The 15,140-nt window shown below is 42.3% G+C and overlaps 1 protein-coding gene across 6 annotated transcripts in view; it reads right to left on the bottom strand.

Moving 5' to 3' along the window:
• The window catches only part of LOC117777757, a 36,559-nt gene that overhangs the window by 12,699 nt on the left and 8,720 nt on the right, over positions 1 to 15,140 (bottom strand). For 3 of the 6 annotated variants that reach the window (XR_004616660.1, XM_034612681.1, XM_034612682.1), the window contains exons 5-8: positions 11,829 to 11,909; positions 11,597 to 11,744; positions 7,452 to 7,496; positions 3,486 to 3,950 (exon numbers count right to left, since the gene is read on the bottom strand). Coding sequence is in view for 5 of the 6 variants with exons in the window: in XM_034612681.1 (XP_034468572.1) it covers positions 3,486 to 3,950; positions 7,452 to 7,496; positions 11,597 to 11,744; positions 11,829 to 11,909 (739 nt within the window). In the remaining variant the exon portion in view is untranslated. The remainder of the gene's footprint in view (positions 1 to 3,485; positions 3,951 to 7,451; positions 7,497 to 11,596; positions 11,745 to 11,828; positions 11,910 to 15,140) is intronic. The other 3 variants (XM_034612686.1, XM_034612683.1, XM_034612684.1) reach the window with 3 other exon arrangements.

The raw sequence follows: 15,140 nt of genomic DNA, 5'->3' as shown, positions 1-15,140 counted from the left end.
AGAAGACCTCACATCTTTCTGCTGCTCGCTGGTTGAGGTATCACACTGTTATTCTTGACATGCCCAACATCACAGTGAAACGCTGTTCAACTTTGAACCCAGCCACGCTTCTTCCGCTTCCGGATGACGGGGAAGAACACAACTGTGTGGCTGAACTTCAAGTCCAGTGTTCCCCACGACCTGACCTCTCTGACAAACCTCTTTCTAACTCTGACTTGATTCTGTATGTCGATGGGTCCGCCTCACGTGACCCTGTCTCTGGTACTAACTGTGTTGGTTTTTCTGTTTGTTCAGATAACGAAGTTCTCCTCTTGAGTTCTCTTCCTCATCACCTCTCAGCACAGGCAGTAGAGCTCATCGCACTCACGGAAGCATGCAAATTGGCTACTGGTAAAACACTCACAGTCTACACTGACTCCAGATATGCGTTCGGTGTAACTCATGATTTTGGCACCCTTTGGCAACACAGAAACTTCCTCACATCTTCTGGTAAAAAGATAGCACACCACGGTCTCATCACATATCTTCTGTCTGCCATTTTGCATTGTTAAGAGACATTATTCCACGATGGGGAATTCCTAGCAGAATTTCCAGAGACAACGGCAGACACTTCCTAAACGAAGCTGTCAAACAACTCGGTTCTCATCTAACTATGGATGTGCGAACACACTGTGCACATCATCCAGCCAGTGGTGGAGCTGTGGAACGAGAGAATGGCACACTCAAAACTAAACTTGCAAAGTGCTGTGAAGGCACAAGTCCTGCCTCTGGTGCTGATGTACATGAGGATGAGAAAACGAACCCCACATTGGTGTGGATCCTCCGTCTTCTCCGCTTCCATCCACAGACTTGTGTGATCATGATATGTTGTCCTATTGCTCTAACCTGACTTCTTCTCTTTCAGACATCAGGAAACAGGTGGCAAGGGCCCTACCAGGTACTGCTCACAACCCACACAGCAGTGAAAGTTGCTGAAAGAGCCACCTGGATCCACGCCAGCCACTGCAAATGAGTACCAGCTCCATCTGACCAGCTGACGCCTTCAACTCAAAGCACACACACTGATACTTCCACAGGTTGAGAAGCACCGAGAGTGTTGTATGATTAACCACACGAGCGTTCTGCCACAACACAGAAGAAATCTGCTTGACAACTGAGACCATGGACAGGCCATGGCATCCATTTCGACATCCAGGGTTGTGTGGCCTGAGAGGCTCACTATACGTGTTACTCATGATCTCCTCTATTATTGTTTTGCACATTATGCTGTCTAGATGCACTCCTGTGAAAGTCTCTGATGATCTAACGAACTGTCTTTTCCTACGGTGTCCTCTCAGAACCATCCAGCACATGCAAATTTGACTAGACACAAGAGAAGTGATTCAGGTCCCCTTGATCCGTAACTTATTCCCCATCCCTCCCTACCTGGACACTGACAGCACAGATGGTTCTGATGACGATACTCAATTTTAGGTTTTTTATGTTATTTTCTCCCCCCAGCTTGCTTATGTGTTTCTTAGTGATTTCACTAGACAAAAACAGCTACTGCAATTATCCTTTCAACTTCATATTTTATGATGCTTTAATTTGAATCTCTGTGAATTTTTAAGGTTGATGTGAGTTACTTTATGAAGTTTGTACATACTTAATAAATTTTTACTTCCTAGCAAGAATTAAAAGTTTTTACTGGATATTTTCAACCTTAGATATACTGTATGTTGACATTTAACGTTTTATTACATTTTAATATGAGTTACTTATGCCAATCAATACAGTATGTTAAATTTGATAATGGTTAATGAGATGATGATGTTGTTTGACCTGATTTCCTTCCGTTTCTTGATTATTTTTCGTTAGTGATCATATTTTTATTGATGATCAAAGGGGGAAGTGTAGTGGAAAATTCAAAGGACCAGTGTCTAAGGTATTGGAAATCCCCCTGACCAGGTGTCTCACTGCTGTGATACTGTCTACCTGACAGGATGGAACCCTTATTTGGTGGTGTCTCACTGCTATGACCTTGATCAACAGGGTGCATGCCCTTATTTGGTGATGTTTTTTCTTCCAACTGCTACAGCGGACGGACAGACACAGATGATCTCATGTCTTTCATGTCTTTTTTCATATTATGTTTTATGAAACGCCTCTTTGTATAAGTTCTGGCTTTTGTGAACTTGCGGCCAGTTCCATTTTGAGCACCCGTGCTTGTTGTGTAACCTCTGCAGAGTTTACTATTATAAAGACTCAAAGGCAACTCCAGTCTGAGAATTTCATTATTTCAAATCTCAAGATGAATTTCCATCACACTTTCTTGATGTTTGAGTAAACTTTGTCTAGTGTTTTGTCCCCCCTAGCACATTAACGTGTTGATGGAATTTAGGGAGGACAGCCTTTAAGTCAGCATGATTAATATCACCGGCTATGATGTGGGCTGCGTCTGGATGTTTTCTCTGTTGTGAGTTAATAGCACTAAGCAGGTAACCTAGTGCTATGCTAGCGTTAGCATCAGGCGGCATATAAACAGCCATGACTGTAACAGCACTAAACTCACTTGGGAGGTAAATAGGCCTTAATAATGCATTTAAATGTCAGGTACTCCAAGTCACTCGAACAGTGTCTGTCTATGATTGGTGCATTAGTGCACCAGATGCTATGGATGTAAATGCATAACCCCCCTCCTTGCTCTTACCGGAGTCTTTGTTTCTGTCCCAGCGAAAAAAGCTGTGCGGCCAGCTAGATCGATAGCACAGTCTGGGATTAGTGGATGTAGCCAAGTCTCTGTTATTATCAGAATGCAGCAGTCACGTAAGAGTTTGTGTGCATGGTAGTTTCAATTCATCTATTTTGTTAGTGATGGATCTGGCGTTGGTTAGAAGAATGCTGGGCAGCTGTGGTTCGTGTGGATGTTTTCTTATACTAGCAAGTAGGCCAGACCGGAATTCACGCTTTTGCTTCCTGTGTCTCCACCGCCTCCGAAGCCTGCTGGAGCCGACAACAATCCACAGAGAACCCGGTGTTCTGGCTATCTCCTTCAGTATGTTTCGAGAGTGAATGAATTCACTCGTAACTGGTTTTGCTGTATTCCAATGGTCAGAAGAGCTTGGCAGTTGTAGGTGGGACTTGCATTACAAAATTTAAAGTTTACGAACAGAAATACTAACAAAAACACATAAATAACACCAATAAGCAGAGCTTCGAGCTGCTGCGACTGTGCACACTGTTGGCATATATATATATATATATATATATATTTCATTCGCTCTGATGGCCGCCCACAATGAGTCTGGTTCTACTGAAGATTTATTCCAGTTAATGAGGGAGTTTTTTCTCTCCACAGTTGCCAAAGTGCTTGCTCATTGTGGGAACTGTTGGCTTTCTCAAAGATATTGTACATAGTAATTTAATTTAATTGAAAGCATGAAAGATGAGTTGCAGCATTCATCGACAAGAACTGGAAAAATAATTGGGATTAGATTATGAATTACCTTGTTCCACTCCTGCTGGTGCCTCATCGGTAGCTTTTCCATCTAAAGATACCAGACTTTGTTCCTCTATGGCAGAAGGAGGGGAGATAGCACCAAAGTCAAGCTCATACCCATTAGGGTCTGATTCTACAGAATACTGACCCTGGGACCTCCAGCCCTTGATAGGCTCAGGCCCCAGCTCCTCTGAAGAGCTCTGAATGGGTTTAAATCCACGAGATTCATCGACTACATCAATGGTTTCCAGGTCTTCTCGGCTGTAGCTTATTTCTATGTCACTGTCTTCATCCGGGAATTCAGATTCAAAGCACTGAGTTCCTGTTGAGGCTTTGTTTTCTCCACAGGAGAGACTGTTTTCTGCGTCATCACCAGCATTTCCAGTCTCCTCAGTGCCAAAGTCTGAAGCTGGAAACAAAATATCTGCTGCAAAGGGGTCACTGCCTTTGAAAGGGTCTGAAGCAAATCCATCTGTCAAAGACATAATTGAACATGAATTTAGTGACTAGGTAACTTATTATCATCCATCGTGATTTTTCATATTGAAAACAGAAAAAAGTCAGGCATATTGACATTTTGGAACAACAAATCTATTGATCTTTGATAGCAGCAGATGGAATTGGAATTGTAGTGGAGAAGAGGTAGAAAGTACCATTCACTAGCAAGGACCACGTCCGATAACAATGTGATTTAATGGTTTGAATGGAAATTGTTATGGTATACAAAACAATTAATAAGAAGGGCTGATGGAGGGAGTGAAAAGAGGTTGTGGGCCTGCGAGTAGGAATGAGGGACCGAGGATGAAGGAATGAAGGTATAGGGATGAAGAATGGAGGATGAAGGGATGAGGGGATGATGATGAGTGGATGTGGGTAGTGATGGGGAAAGGAGGGTGAATGGATGTGAGTAGGGCTTTATTCCTTTGTTTCTTGTTCTTTTCATATTCATTATTCTTTTTTCTTTTCTCTTTCTCTAGGGAAGGGAAAGGGTAGGTCAAAGAATCTGAGACAAACAGTGTGATGATTTGACTTGATATATATGGGCTTCTTAGGTGATTAGAAGTGTGGCCTAGCTCCCAAACCCAAGTTAACTACTTAACTTGATTTCACTAGCAAGGTCCACACCTAACAATTTATGATTTAAAGGTTTGAATGGAAATCGACATATTGGATTTTGAGGAAATTAATGGACATTGAGTCAAAAGGTGAAGGTGAAGATGCCTCTCAGAGGCTGGTCTAGGAGGATGCACTGGTGACTGGGCAGAGCCAGACTCAGTGTGGGCGTTCATCATTCAATACAAGCTTATTACGGGCCTTGAAAAGTGTTAATTCAATTCTGTCAAGTGGATGGTGAGCTTGATAGAGGTCACTAAGATTGTTATATACTATAATATAGTAGTACTATGCTTGTAAGACCAGAAACCAAGGGACATTTTGGTCAGAGGTAAACTGTCGTAGATGCTGTGGATAAGAGAGAGTGAGTTGAATAGTGTTATTTGTCATGATAAGTATTGCAACAGTTCAAGCCAGTTATGAGGGCCAAGTGAACTTAAAGGGGACATAGCATGCCCATTTTACCACAAGTTGATATGGTTCCTTGGGGTCTTAATGAAATGTCTGTAACATACTTTGGTCAAAATACCACAAGGATCATTTAAAACAGCACCCTTTTTACCCTGTATAAAACAGCCCTCCACAGAGTGACCTGTTTTGAGTGCCTGTTCCTTTAAATGCTTATGAGCCAGCTCCCCCCTCCCCCCTCTCCCCCCATGATTTTAAACGATATAAATTACATATTTTATATGATATAAATTATCAAATATGCATCCCATACTTTGTATTCCCCTTCTGTTCTGGAGTTTTAATTTTCCCAATCACATAATTAAATGTCCCCCTCTGCCCATCCACTACAAGCACACAAGCAGACAGACAGAGAGAGAAAGAGAGGGGGGGGGGGGGCTATGAAGACCATCATTTACCCCCGAACCCCGACATTCAACGGGTACAACAACAAGCGGAGAAAGCAGAATCGCGGGCTGACCTTATATATACAGTCTATGGGGCTGACCAGCGCGGAGAAATGCGCGTCCCGTGTGAACAGCCAGGCGGCTGCATGCTTGAGAACGGCGCTGCGCTGCCTCGCAGCGGCGCTTCCGCGTCCGGTGTAAACCCGGCGTAACTACTGTAACCCGGCGTACAGTAGCGCTGAACACTGCGGAAGTCTTCCACACTGCTGGCTGTGTGGCGCTGACACAAATTCCAGCTCACGCATGGGAGAGCGAGCGGTCGCGCCCGAGCAGCTGCTGCAGCCTCCCAGTCCCAACGATCCAGACAAATGCCACATGTGAGTGAATCGCGGGCTGACCAGCGGAGAAATGCTCGTCCCGTGTGAACAGCCAGGCGGCTGCGCGCTTGGGAACGGCGCTGCGCTGCCTCGCAGCCTCGCTGCTTCCGGTGTAAACCCGGCGTAACGAGTGTGGGGGGACGGGGGGATGAGGTGGGGGGTGGGCCAAGACCATGTAGGGAGACTTCCAGTGCCTTGTTACGACACAAAACCCAGGAAGCTCAATCGAGTCGCTCAAGCATGACGTTTCTGACTTAGAGGAACCATAACAAAACGCGCGAGTGTTTTTTTCCCAGAGTTTTTGGGTTGGTAGACATGCCAGATACCCACATTAACCTGTAGAAGCACTAACAAAGTGGAATTTGCATGCTATGTCCCCTTTAAGTACAAAAGAGAGAGTCCCCAGCTGTGGAGTGAATTTAATATTCCAGCTACAGACTGTGGGACTGTTGTGGGATGAGTGTTATTTTCTGGGGGGGGCAAACAAACTGAAGCCAGACTCAACAAAAACAACACAACACACAATATGCCAATCCTATTGCCTTTATCGAGCTGCTGAGCAATGCTAATTTATAGTAACATTACTCCTCCTACTTTATGTCTTAACCCACAACTTGTATCTTAGAACCCATTCCTACAAAGTTACTTAAAGAAATTCTTCCCCTAATAAATAGTACTTTACTGGAAGCAATCAATCTATCGTTATCATCAGGATATGTACCACAATCTATTAAGCTAGCTGTAATTAAAGCCTTTCTCAAAAAACCCACTCTGGACCCGGATGTTTTAGCCAACTACAGACCAATATCCATCTCCCCTTCCTGTCTAAAAGAGAAAGTTGTAGCTAATCAGCAGTGTGTATTTCTCCAGAAAATTATCAATATGAAGGTTAAGAGCTTATCACAGCACGGAGACAGCCTTGGCAAAAGTCACAAATCACCTGAACACAGCCTCAGTTCTAGGGTTTGTCTCTGTCCTTGTCCTATTAGATCTTAGTGCAGCCTTCGATCATCACATCTTACTACAGAGATTTGAACAGTTATCTCTACAACAAGTGGCCCTAAAGTCTCTAAAAGTAGAGTGTGAGCCAGAGCTTTCAGCTATCAAGCTCCTCTCCTGTGAAATCATCTCCCAGTTTCGGTTTGGGAGCAGACACCCTCTCTAAGTTTAAGAGTAGGCTTAAAACCTTCATTTATGATAATTTTTTCCCCGTTAATAGTTTTTTTGGGGTAGTTTTTCCATACTCTTTGAGGGTTAAGGACAGATGATGTAACACCTTGTTAAGCCTTATGAGACAAATTGTGTTTTGTGAATTTGGGCTTTACAAATAAAATTGTATTGATTGATGTGTAAGCATCCTAGAATTGGACCCAAAATGTACTTCAGTAAATGGACTTGATTACATGCCCCTGCTGACTGAAATACATTATAATCCAGACAGTTAATTTATGCTGGATTTAAGATGGCACATAAATAAAAAAAAACGAAAGTATTCATAGTTACCAGCAACAACATAGTTAGTATGATAATTCAAACCTTGCCCAGTCATATACCTTATCTCCATTCATTACATGTTCAGGGTAAAACCCTTTATTCAAGTTTCAAGTAAAATAGTGTTTTACTACTCACCAGATGTGTCAGTTTTAGGGAACACTTCTTCGGTGAAAAGGTCATCTACAAATAAAGTAAGAGACACAATGGCAATTCACCAAATATAACTGAAAGGACATATGGTAAGATTAACAGAAAAGTGGAATTACAGCATAAATTTGGGGCTTAATATGCATATGTCGATGTATGCAGTGAAACATCCCAATGGACAATAACATGGGGGGCATTGTTTTGACAGATTTTCTTACTTTGCTCACTGACACACACAGAGACATGGATGCACAGCGACACATGCACCGACTCAGCTGATGCCTCTGACCTGCTGCAGTTGAAACATTGATTTGTTTGATGAATGGTTGCCACAATATCAACACTGATGATATTTATGATAATGATTAATACTTTTCTTAAATTAGTAAAATCTTTCTTCATAACTGCTAGCATTCATTCATTAATTCAGTTTGTCCTGTTTCCGCTCACTCTTTTCCTCTCGTTCACATACTGACACACAGACACACACCGATGCAAGCACTCACACACAAACAGTGTCATGGGACAAATCTGTAAACTCAGACTGGGTAAAAACAACGGACTTCATAAACAGACACTGTATGGAGAGCCGAAGGAGATGGGGTGGGTGGGGGGGGTGATATCTGTTTGGCTGGGGTTCGGATGGCAGTGCTCAGCACAAATGATAAACTGTTTTCAGACATGAAGTTCGGACCCAATTCTCCAGACTTTATCCGCAATTTTCCTTTCACACATGCACAACGCAGCGGGAGGTTCTCTGCATAGACATGTTCACAACAGCAACAAATCCTCTGCATTATTCAGGCGGGGGTTGGTGCAGCAGGCAGAAGCAGCAGGTAACGTATTAATTCCGCTTCGGCGATCGCGTGATTTTATTTACAGCACTTTGACACTGCTACGGCTCTTATCACCACAAACTCTCTTGACATCATTATTTTTGTGTGGCTATGCTTTTTCACCTACATCTATTTGTGTTTTTCAATTTTGCGTCTGTCACATGTTAAAAACGTCATTAACCCCCCCCCCCCCCACACACTTTGTGCTGACATCGGATTCTGTTGAATTTCTGCAGTCTTTATACTAGGGGGCCGGGTGCAGAAAGTCTGCAGATAATTTCACTCAGAAATTTGCCTTCTCACATGCACCTCCACTGGACTTCAGTGTATGTCTTAAAAGCAGCTGTAGAGACACAGAGAGGAGCATTAAATTACTGATAGAGTCGCTAAAAACTGTAAAAAGCACCTTTTTTTGTCCAAACATATATGTGGGAGTGGAGGTGGCTCAAAGAGAACCTCCAGCTGTACAAGAGGGTAATCAGTGCATCTGATGGGTGTTCGCTGGTTTTTCCCCAGCAGAGAGCTGCCAGGAGGAGGATTGTCACACAGAAAGACAGGAGACATGACAGAGACAGAGACCTGAGCAATGCTCGAAGAGGTTATGTTCTTGGCAATTTATGTCGATTACGGAAGGTTTGTGGTTTTGAGTTCAAAGCTGTTGTGTGGCTGTTGTTAGGAGACTCCAGTATCAAGGGACTTTGTGTGACAGACCCAAAATGAACACTGTAAGCGGTCCACTTGATCACTATAACCAAATTATTTTCACAGCATTTGATTAGGGCTTTTTGATCCGTATAAAGGGTTGACACTATAACTGTCATCACTAGACACTGAAATTATAGTCGTGTGCGTGGCAGGCTGCACCCTTCTGTCAGTGTCGAGCGGGGTCAGGGTCATCACGAGGTTTGCTATGGCTGTCAGCACAACCCTATACACAGATCGTCTTTACCATTTGATTGAATGTCAATCTCAAGAATTTGGGCAGGGCAGAGGGCAGAACCCTTGGGAATTATGCTCCAGACAGATTCACATAGCAATTTCTTGTTGAGATTGTAATGGACAATGAATGAAAAACCACAGAATTAGTTTTTGTCTCAATGAACTAAAACCAACATGCACAGAATATGAGTGGATTGACGACACTGAATTGATTGAAGTCATTCGGGTTTTGGTTAGGCTTGGGACAAAGCTGAAGGCTAGCTGAAACCTAAAGGGAATGGACAAACATTAAGATAATTTAGATCAACTGAAAGAGATATTTTATGTTTGAGAGTCAGGAAGTTGGAGAAACATTATTAGTATTAGTAAATCAGAGGTATGTAGGGCATCCCATCCCCAATATCCAAAATGACAAAAAATTCTGCCCCACTAATAACCTCAATTTTGCCATCCCCTCTCAGCTGTTACCCCATCACCTACAAGAGAGAATGCTGAATGGGCAGACAGAGAATTTGTGTGTACAGATGAACATCCAATAGTTATGCTGCTAAGTAAATCAATTTATCATTCAATTTATTTCCAAAAGTTGAATGGGTTACCCTAATTGCATTGGAAAGGACAGCAGGAAAAAGCTCCTTGCCTCATTATCCCTCTCTCCACCACACAAACGCACTGACCATCTGTCACAGTCTGATAGACTATCAGCAGCACCAGGAGATATCCTGCCCACGTCAGCGGCCATTAAAACATCCACAGCATAAACTCGATATATACGACTTTCATTGTGTGCATGGCATCACACGGGGGCATGTGGGGAGGAATTCTACATTACCATACAGGATCATCTGCCACATCACAAAATGGCAGATGCTGCACACAATACATGTCCCAGAATGCCTCACCAGCCAGACAGATGTGGATGCTTAAGCCACCTAATTAAAGCAGGACTGAGAGACTGGAGAGAGGAGAGAACAAAGAGAGCAGTGGTATGGAGAGGACACGGATCAAAGAAGCAGGGCTGATGGACTATGAGGCAACATACCTTTAGGTACGAAACCCTTTCATGCTACGAGAGGACATCCTTAGCAGAGGAAAGGGCTTTTTTAAAAATTGAGTTTAAGAAACGTTTTCTCACCAAAAATGATTTAAGTTGGATGTGGGACTCTTTGAATTTAATAGAAGAAAGGACCTGCTTGTTAATGCAGCAGATCCACTGGTCTTCAACCTACCGAAGTTCACTCACAGCACACCGCTCCTCCGCTCCTCCACTCCCTTCACTGGTTACCAGTGGCTGCCCGCATCCGTTTCAAGACACTAGAACTTGCGTACCGTGCTGTGAACGGATCGGGCCCAGTCTAAAGGACATGGTTAAACCTTACACCTCAGCCCGTTCACTCTGCTCTGCCTCTGCCAATCGGCTTGTTGCTCCCTCACTGCGAGCTAGCCACTCAACAAAATCACAACAGTTTGCTGTCCTGGCTCCTAAATGGTGGAACCAGCTCCCCATTGACATCAGGACAGCAGAAAGTCGATATTTTAACTTACTGACTGTGGAATAAAGCAACCATTTCCTTTGAACCTTTTGTTTTTGCTTGTTTTCCCCAGTTTTTCTGCACTGCCACACCCTATCTGGCTTTTGTGACCTCTCATGACCTTACAGCATTCATGCAATAAGCATACAATTCTCTACTGCAGAGGTAGAGCCACCCCCACCTCCAACCAAACAGCCAGTTGATTATCTGGAGATACCCTCTTAAGTAATACCCCCACTAGGTTTGGTGGGAGTCTGTCCATGCATTGTTGGGTTACATTGTCGATTTATCACTGCTCTCTGACACTAGAGTTGTCGCTGTGGACTTGTCAACACTAGCACACAGGAAGACTGCTAAAGAAGAGTGGGCCTTTAGTGATGGTTCTTCGTATTTCTGTATGTTGTAGTTGTACAGCACAGGCTGGGTTCTACTATGTTTTATGTTGTTCTGATATTGAGAATGGATTATCCAAATATAGGTGTATTTCAGAAGGCTGCAGAAAAGAAATAATCAGGTGGGGATTTCAAATATCGATGAGCCAATAATCCGCAAGATGGGGCATATACAGTCGGACCTTAATGTCTTAAATTTTAAGAGGGTTGAACTGACTTGCTCATTGTGGGAACTGTTGGGTTTCTTTATAATTGTTAAGGTATTGACTTTACTGTTTAAGGTCAAGACCTTAAAAGGAACTTGATATAATGTATGTTTTGATTTGGAGCAATAAAAATGGAATTGAAAAGATTCACAGATGTCTGCTGTCATTTGGGGGACCCCTACCACAAGAGACATGTAGACTGCATTAGACTCTGAGTCTGATACATACGGTCACTCTGACAGATGGCAAAGGGGTTATCTTTATAGAAGTCCATTTGGTTTGGGTTAATTGTGCACTCTTCCTTCTCTCTCTCTTTTGCCCCTTCACTGTTGATCTCAACCTCCTCTGGATCATCATCTATGTCAGATCTGTCCATCTGTGGAACAAGAAAACACAGCATTAGCTTTATGTATAAGCCATTTATAGCATGATGAGAGAGGTTCAGGGAAAATTAAGCTACCTTTGGAGAACTGGTCCCACTATCATCTGCTTCTTCTCTGGTGTCTGCTAGATTATTGCAGAAAGACGAGCTGCTGGCTCTCTGTTATAGTCACCCATACATACACAAACAGAGCCAATGAGAGGGATGGAACTAATATACCTTCGATGATGTTCATTATAAGAAAAGACAATGCAACTTGATCAATCTTATAAAAGTTTTTCTACCTGTAGTGTATTAAAAGTGGCAGCTCAATAGCTTATCCTGGTTATGGCTGTACTCCTGCGATTAAAGCCAGGTGTACACCACAGGACTTTGAAAATCTCAGGTGCTGGAAATGGACTGCATTTTCATAGCATTTTTCTAGTCTTAGCGCTTTACACTACAAGTCACATTCACCTATTCTCACACACATTTATACAGCACTACTTTAGACTTTTAATAACATCCCATTGACATCACTGTAAAATCACTTCAAACTGCAATGGAACACATGTATTAACCTCAATTAGATGGTTCTAGTGATACTTAATTCTAATGTCCAGCACTTCCTGCCTCCACTTCCTCTGCTCACAGCTTCTGGACCTGCAGCTGAGACCCCTCCTACCTCAGTTGTTGTGGTTTGTGCAGATTCTTTTTTTTTTTAATTCTCTTTTTATTATGATTTTACAGGACCATACAATCATTGAAAATACATATTATTCTCTTTCAGCCACCTGTAATTTACAATTCTAGCATAAAACAATGTATCACAGATTATGTGGGTAATACAGAGGCTTGTGAAGACTTACTGGTTGGGGTGTACCTAAATTATACTCAAATCCCTCTTCAAAGGGGGTATGTAATAATAGAAAAGGACACAAAAATCCACTTTATACAAATGATGGTCGTACCGGTTATCCATCTTTTCAAATAAATTCCCTTTTGCAGTCTCAAAGCAAAAGTAATCCTTTCCATTTTAAAAATTTAAAAATAAATTTCACAAAACCCCATGAATCTCCGGCCAGAAAGGATTCAAAGACCAGAATATGTGAAATTGATTTGCCTCGAGGCATCCACACTGTCGCCAGCATGAAGAGGAATTGGTGCAATGTCTCTTTTGAGCTGGAGTGATGAAAAACCTAATGAGCTTCTTCCAGCTAAACTCGCACCATAAAGTTGAACTTGAAGTTCTCCCAATCCTCCTCCTTCAGCTAGGTTACCTTCTCTTTCCCATTTTTGTTTTACATACATTGAGCTACATTTAGTTTGTTGTAAACCCCTATATATTTTTGAAATAGTTTTCTGGTTTGAGCACCCAAGATAAGTGTCCATAAAGACTTTTAAAAGAATGTTATCCCAACACCCTTGTGTCCACCCCTTTTGTATCTGATCAATATAATGACGAACCTGAAGGAACCTGTAAAAATCGTCATTGTTCAAGCCGACATGCCTCTTCAGATTCTGAAAGCTATTCATGGTCCCCTTAAGTAAAAATGTGCAGTATGCCGTTAAGCCTTGATAAAACCCATCTTTTAAACCTTGCGTCCCATCTTTTAGGCACAAAATCTGGATCAAACGCACACCATCTCAAAACTTTTACAGCCCCCTTCAAGTGATTTTGAGCTATGTCTTCCCCAATCTTTTTGTTCATGGGGAGGTAGTTCAGCGAGAACAATTTTGTCAAGTCTACTGGAATATTTAGATATAAAGAGAGGGCTAACTGGGCAGCCCTGTCTTGTTCCTAGCTCCAATGAAAAGGGGTTTGAAACTGCTCCATTAATTAAAATTCTCGCCCTTGGGCTATCATAAAAAGCTTGTATTGTTTTAATAAAAGTATTATGAGATCCAAATGTATTCAAAACTCTAAAAATAAGACCAATTTACACAATCAAAAGCTTTTTCTGCATCAAGCCCCACTAATACTGCTTCTAAATTCAATTCTGTTATATGGTTAATAACGTGTAATGTCCTTCTGATATTGTCTTGGGTTTGTCATTCTCGAACAAAACCTGTCTGATCAAGGCTAAAAATTTGTGGCAACAATCCCTCAATTATTTTTGGCTAGTATATGGGTAAAGAGCTTATAATCTTGGTTCAACATTCAGATTTATCCTTTCCCTCCTTTGGAATCAAAGGGGGGTATAGTGTTCTCCTTAAGGACCCAGTTAAAGGTAGACTGCAACAAACGGATCAACGAACCCCCCATTACTTTGTACCATTCCGAAGGGAACCCGTCTGCTCCTGGGGCCTTATTTGATTTAAGATGTGCTATAGCTGAACTTATTTCTTTCTCTGTTATTTTAGCTACAAGGTGATCACTTTGTTCACTAGTCAATTTAGGCAGATGAATCCTCTTAAGGAAATCTTCCATTTTCCCCTCATCGATATGAGGTTAGTAGTATAATCATTGATAATATACTTCAAAACAATTTTGTATTTCTTTTAATTTATAATGTAGGTAGTTAGTAATAGGGTTTTTTATCTTATTAATTGAAATCTCTGCTTGTTGTTTTTTCAACCTATAAGCTAATAGTTTACTGGCCTTTCCTCCCCCTTCATAATATTGAGCCTAGCTCTCTTTAGGTGAGCACTATATCCAATTATTTTACCTTGAAGCACAGCTTTAAATGCGTCCAATAATAACGGAGGGGAAACTTCACCTTTGTCATTCTGTTCCAAGTACTCAGTAATATCCTTCTTAATTTGCTCCTTTCTATGATTCAGTAAGTTAGTATTTAATCTCAATAAGGTGTCTATAGATTTATATTCTCTGATGCTAGCCGGGTCCCCGGCCTTCCCTATTGAAAATAAGGACTCACCCGCCTTTCTCTGGGCACACCAGCAAACAGTAGCTTTCAGTTCACTTACAGTGACCCCGAGTCCTGGCGCCTAAAAGCCTGTAGTCTTTACTTAAAGTCCACAGTCCCGCCAGCTCTCTCCCAGTCTCCTGCTGGTGTGCCACGTGATCCGCTGGATCCGCTCCAAAAGTCAGTCTGGGTGTTTAATAACCGACACTAGGAGCCCCCTCTTCGCCATATCCTCAGTCGCTTCCTCCGCGATCCATACACCACCATTCCATACACCACCGTTCCATACACCACCGTTCCCTCCTGATAGTAAACTCGTGACCTGGCCAGGAACGGAGTTGGGAATATGATTTTCTTCTCCTTCAGGACTGTTTTCGTTTCGGCATATTCCCTTCGTTTTTTTAACACATCAGGCGCGTAGTCATGATCCAAATTGACTCGTTTTCTGAGATGTTTAAATCCCCGCTTTTGCCATGCCAGTCTCAGTAGTTCTTCTTTCATCCTGTAGCTTGACATTTTGGCTACAATGGACTTCTTATTCTTT

This window comes from Hippoglossus hippoglossus, chromosome 17 (assembly GCF_009819705.1).
Source record: "Hippoglossus hippoglossus isolate fHipHip1 chromosome 17, fHipHip1.pri, whole genome shotgun sequence".
NCBI lineage: Eukaryota > Metazoa > Chordata > Actinopteri > Pleuronectiformes > Pleuronectidae > Hippoglossus > Hippoglossus hippoglossus.
Note: the sequence above shows the minus strand (reverse complement) of the source record. Positions and strands in the feature narration are given on the sequence as shown.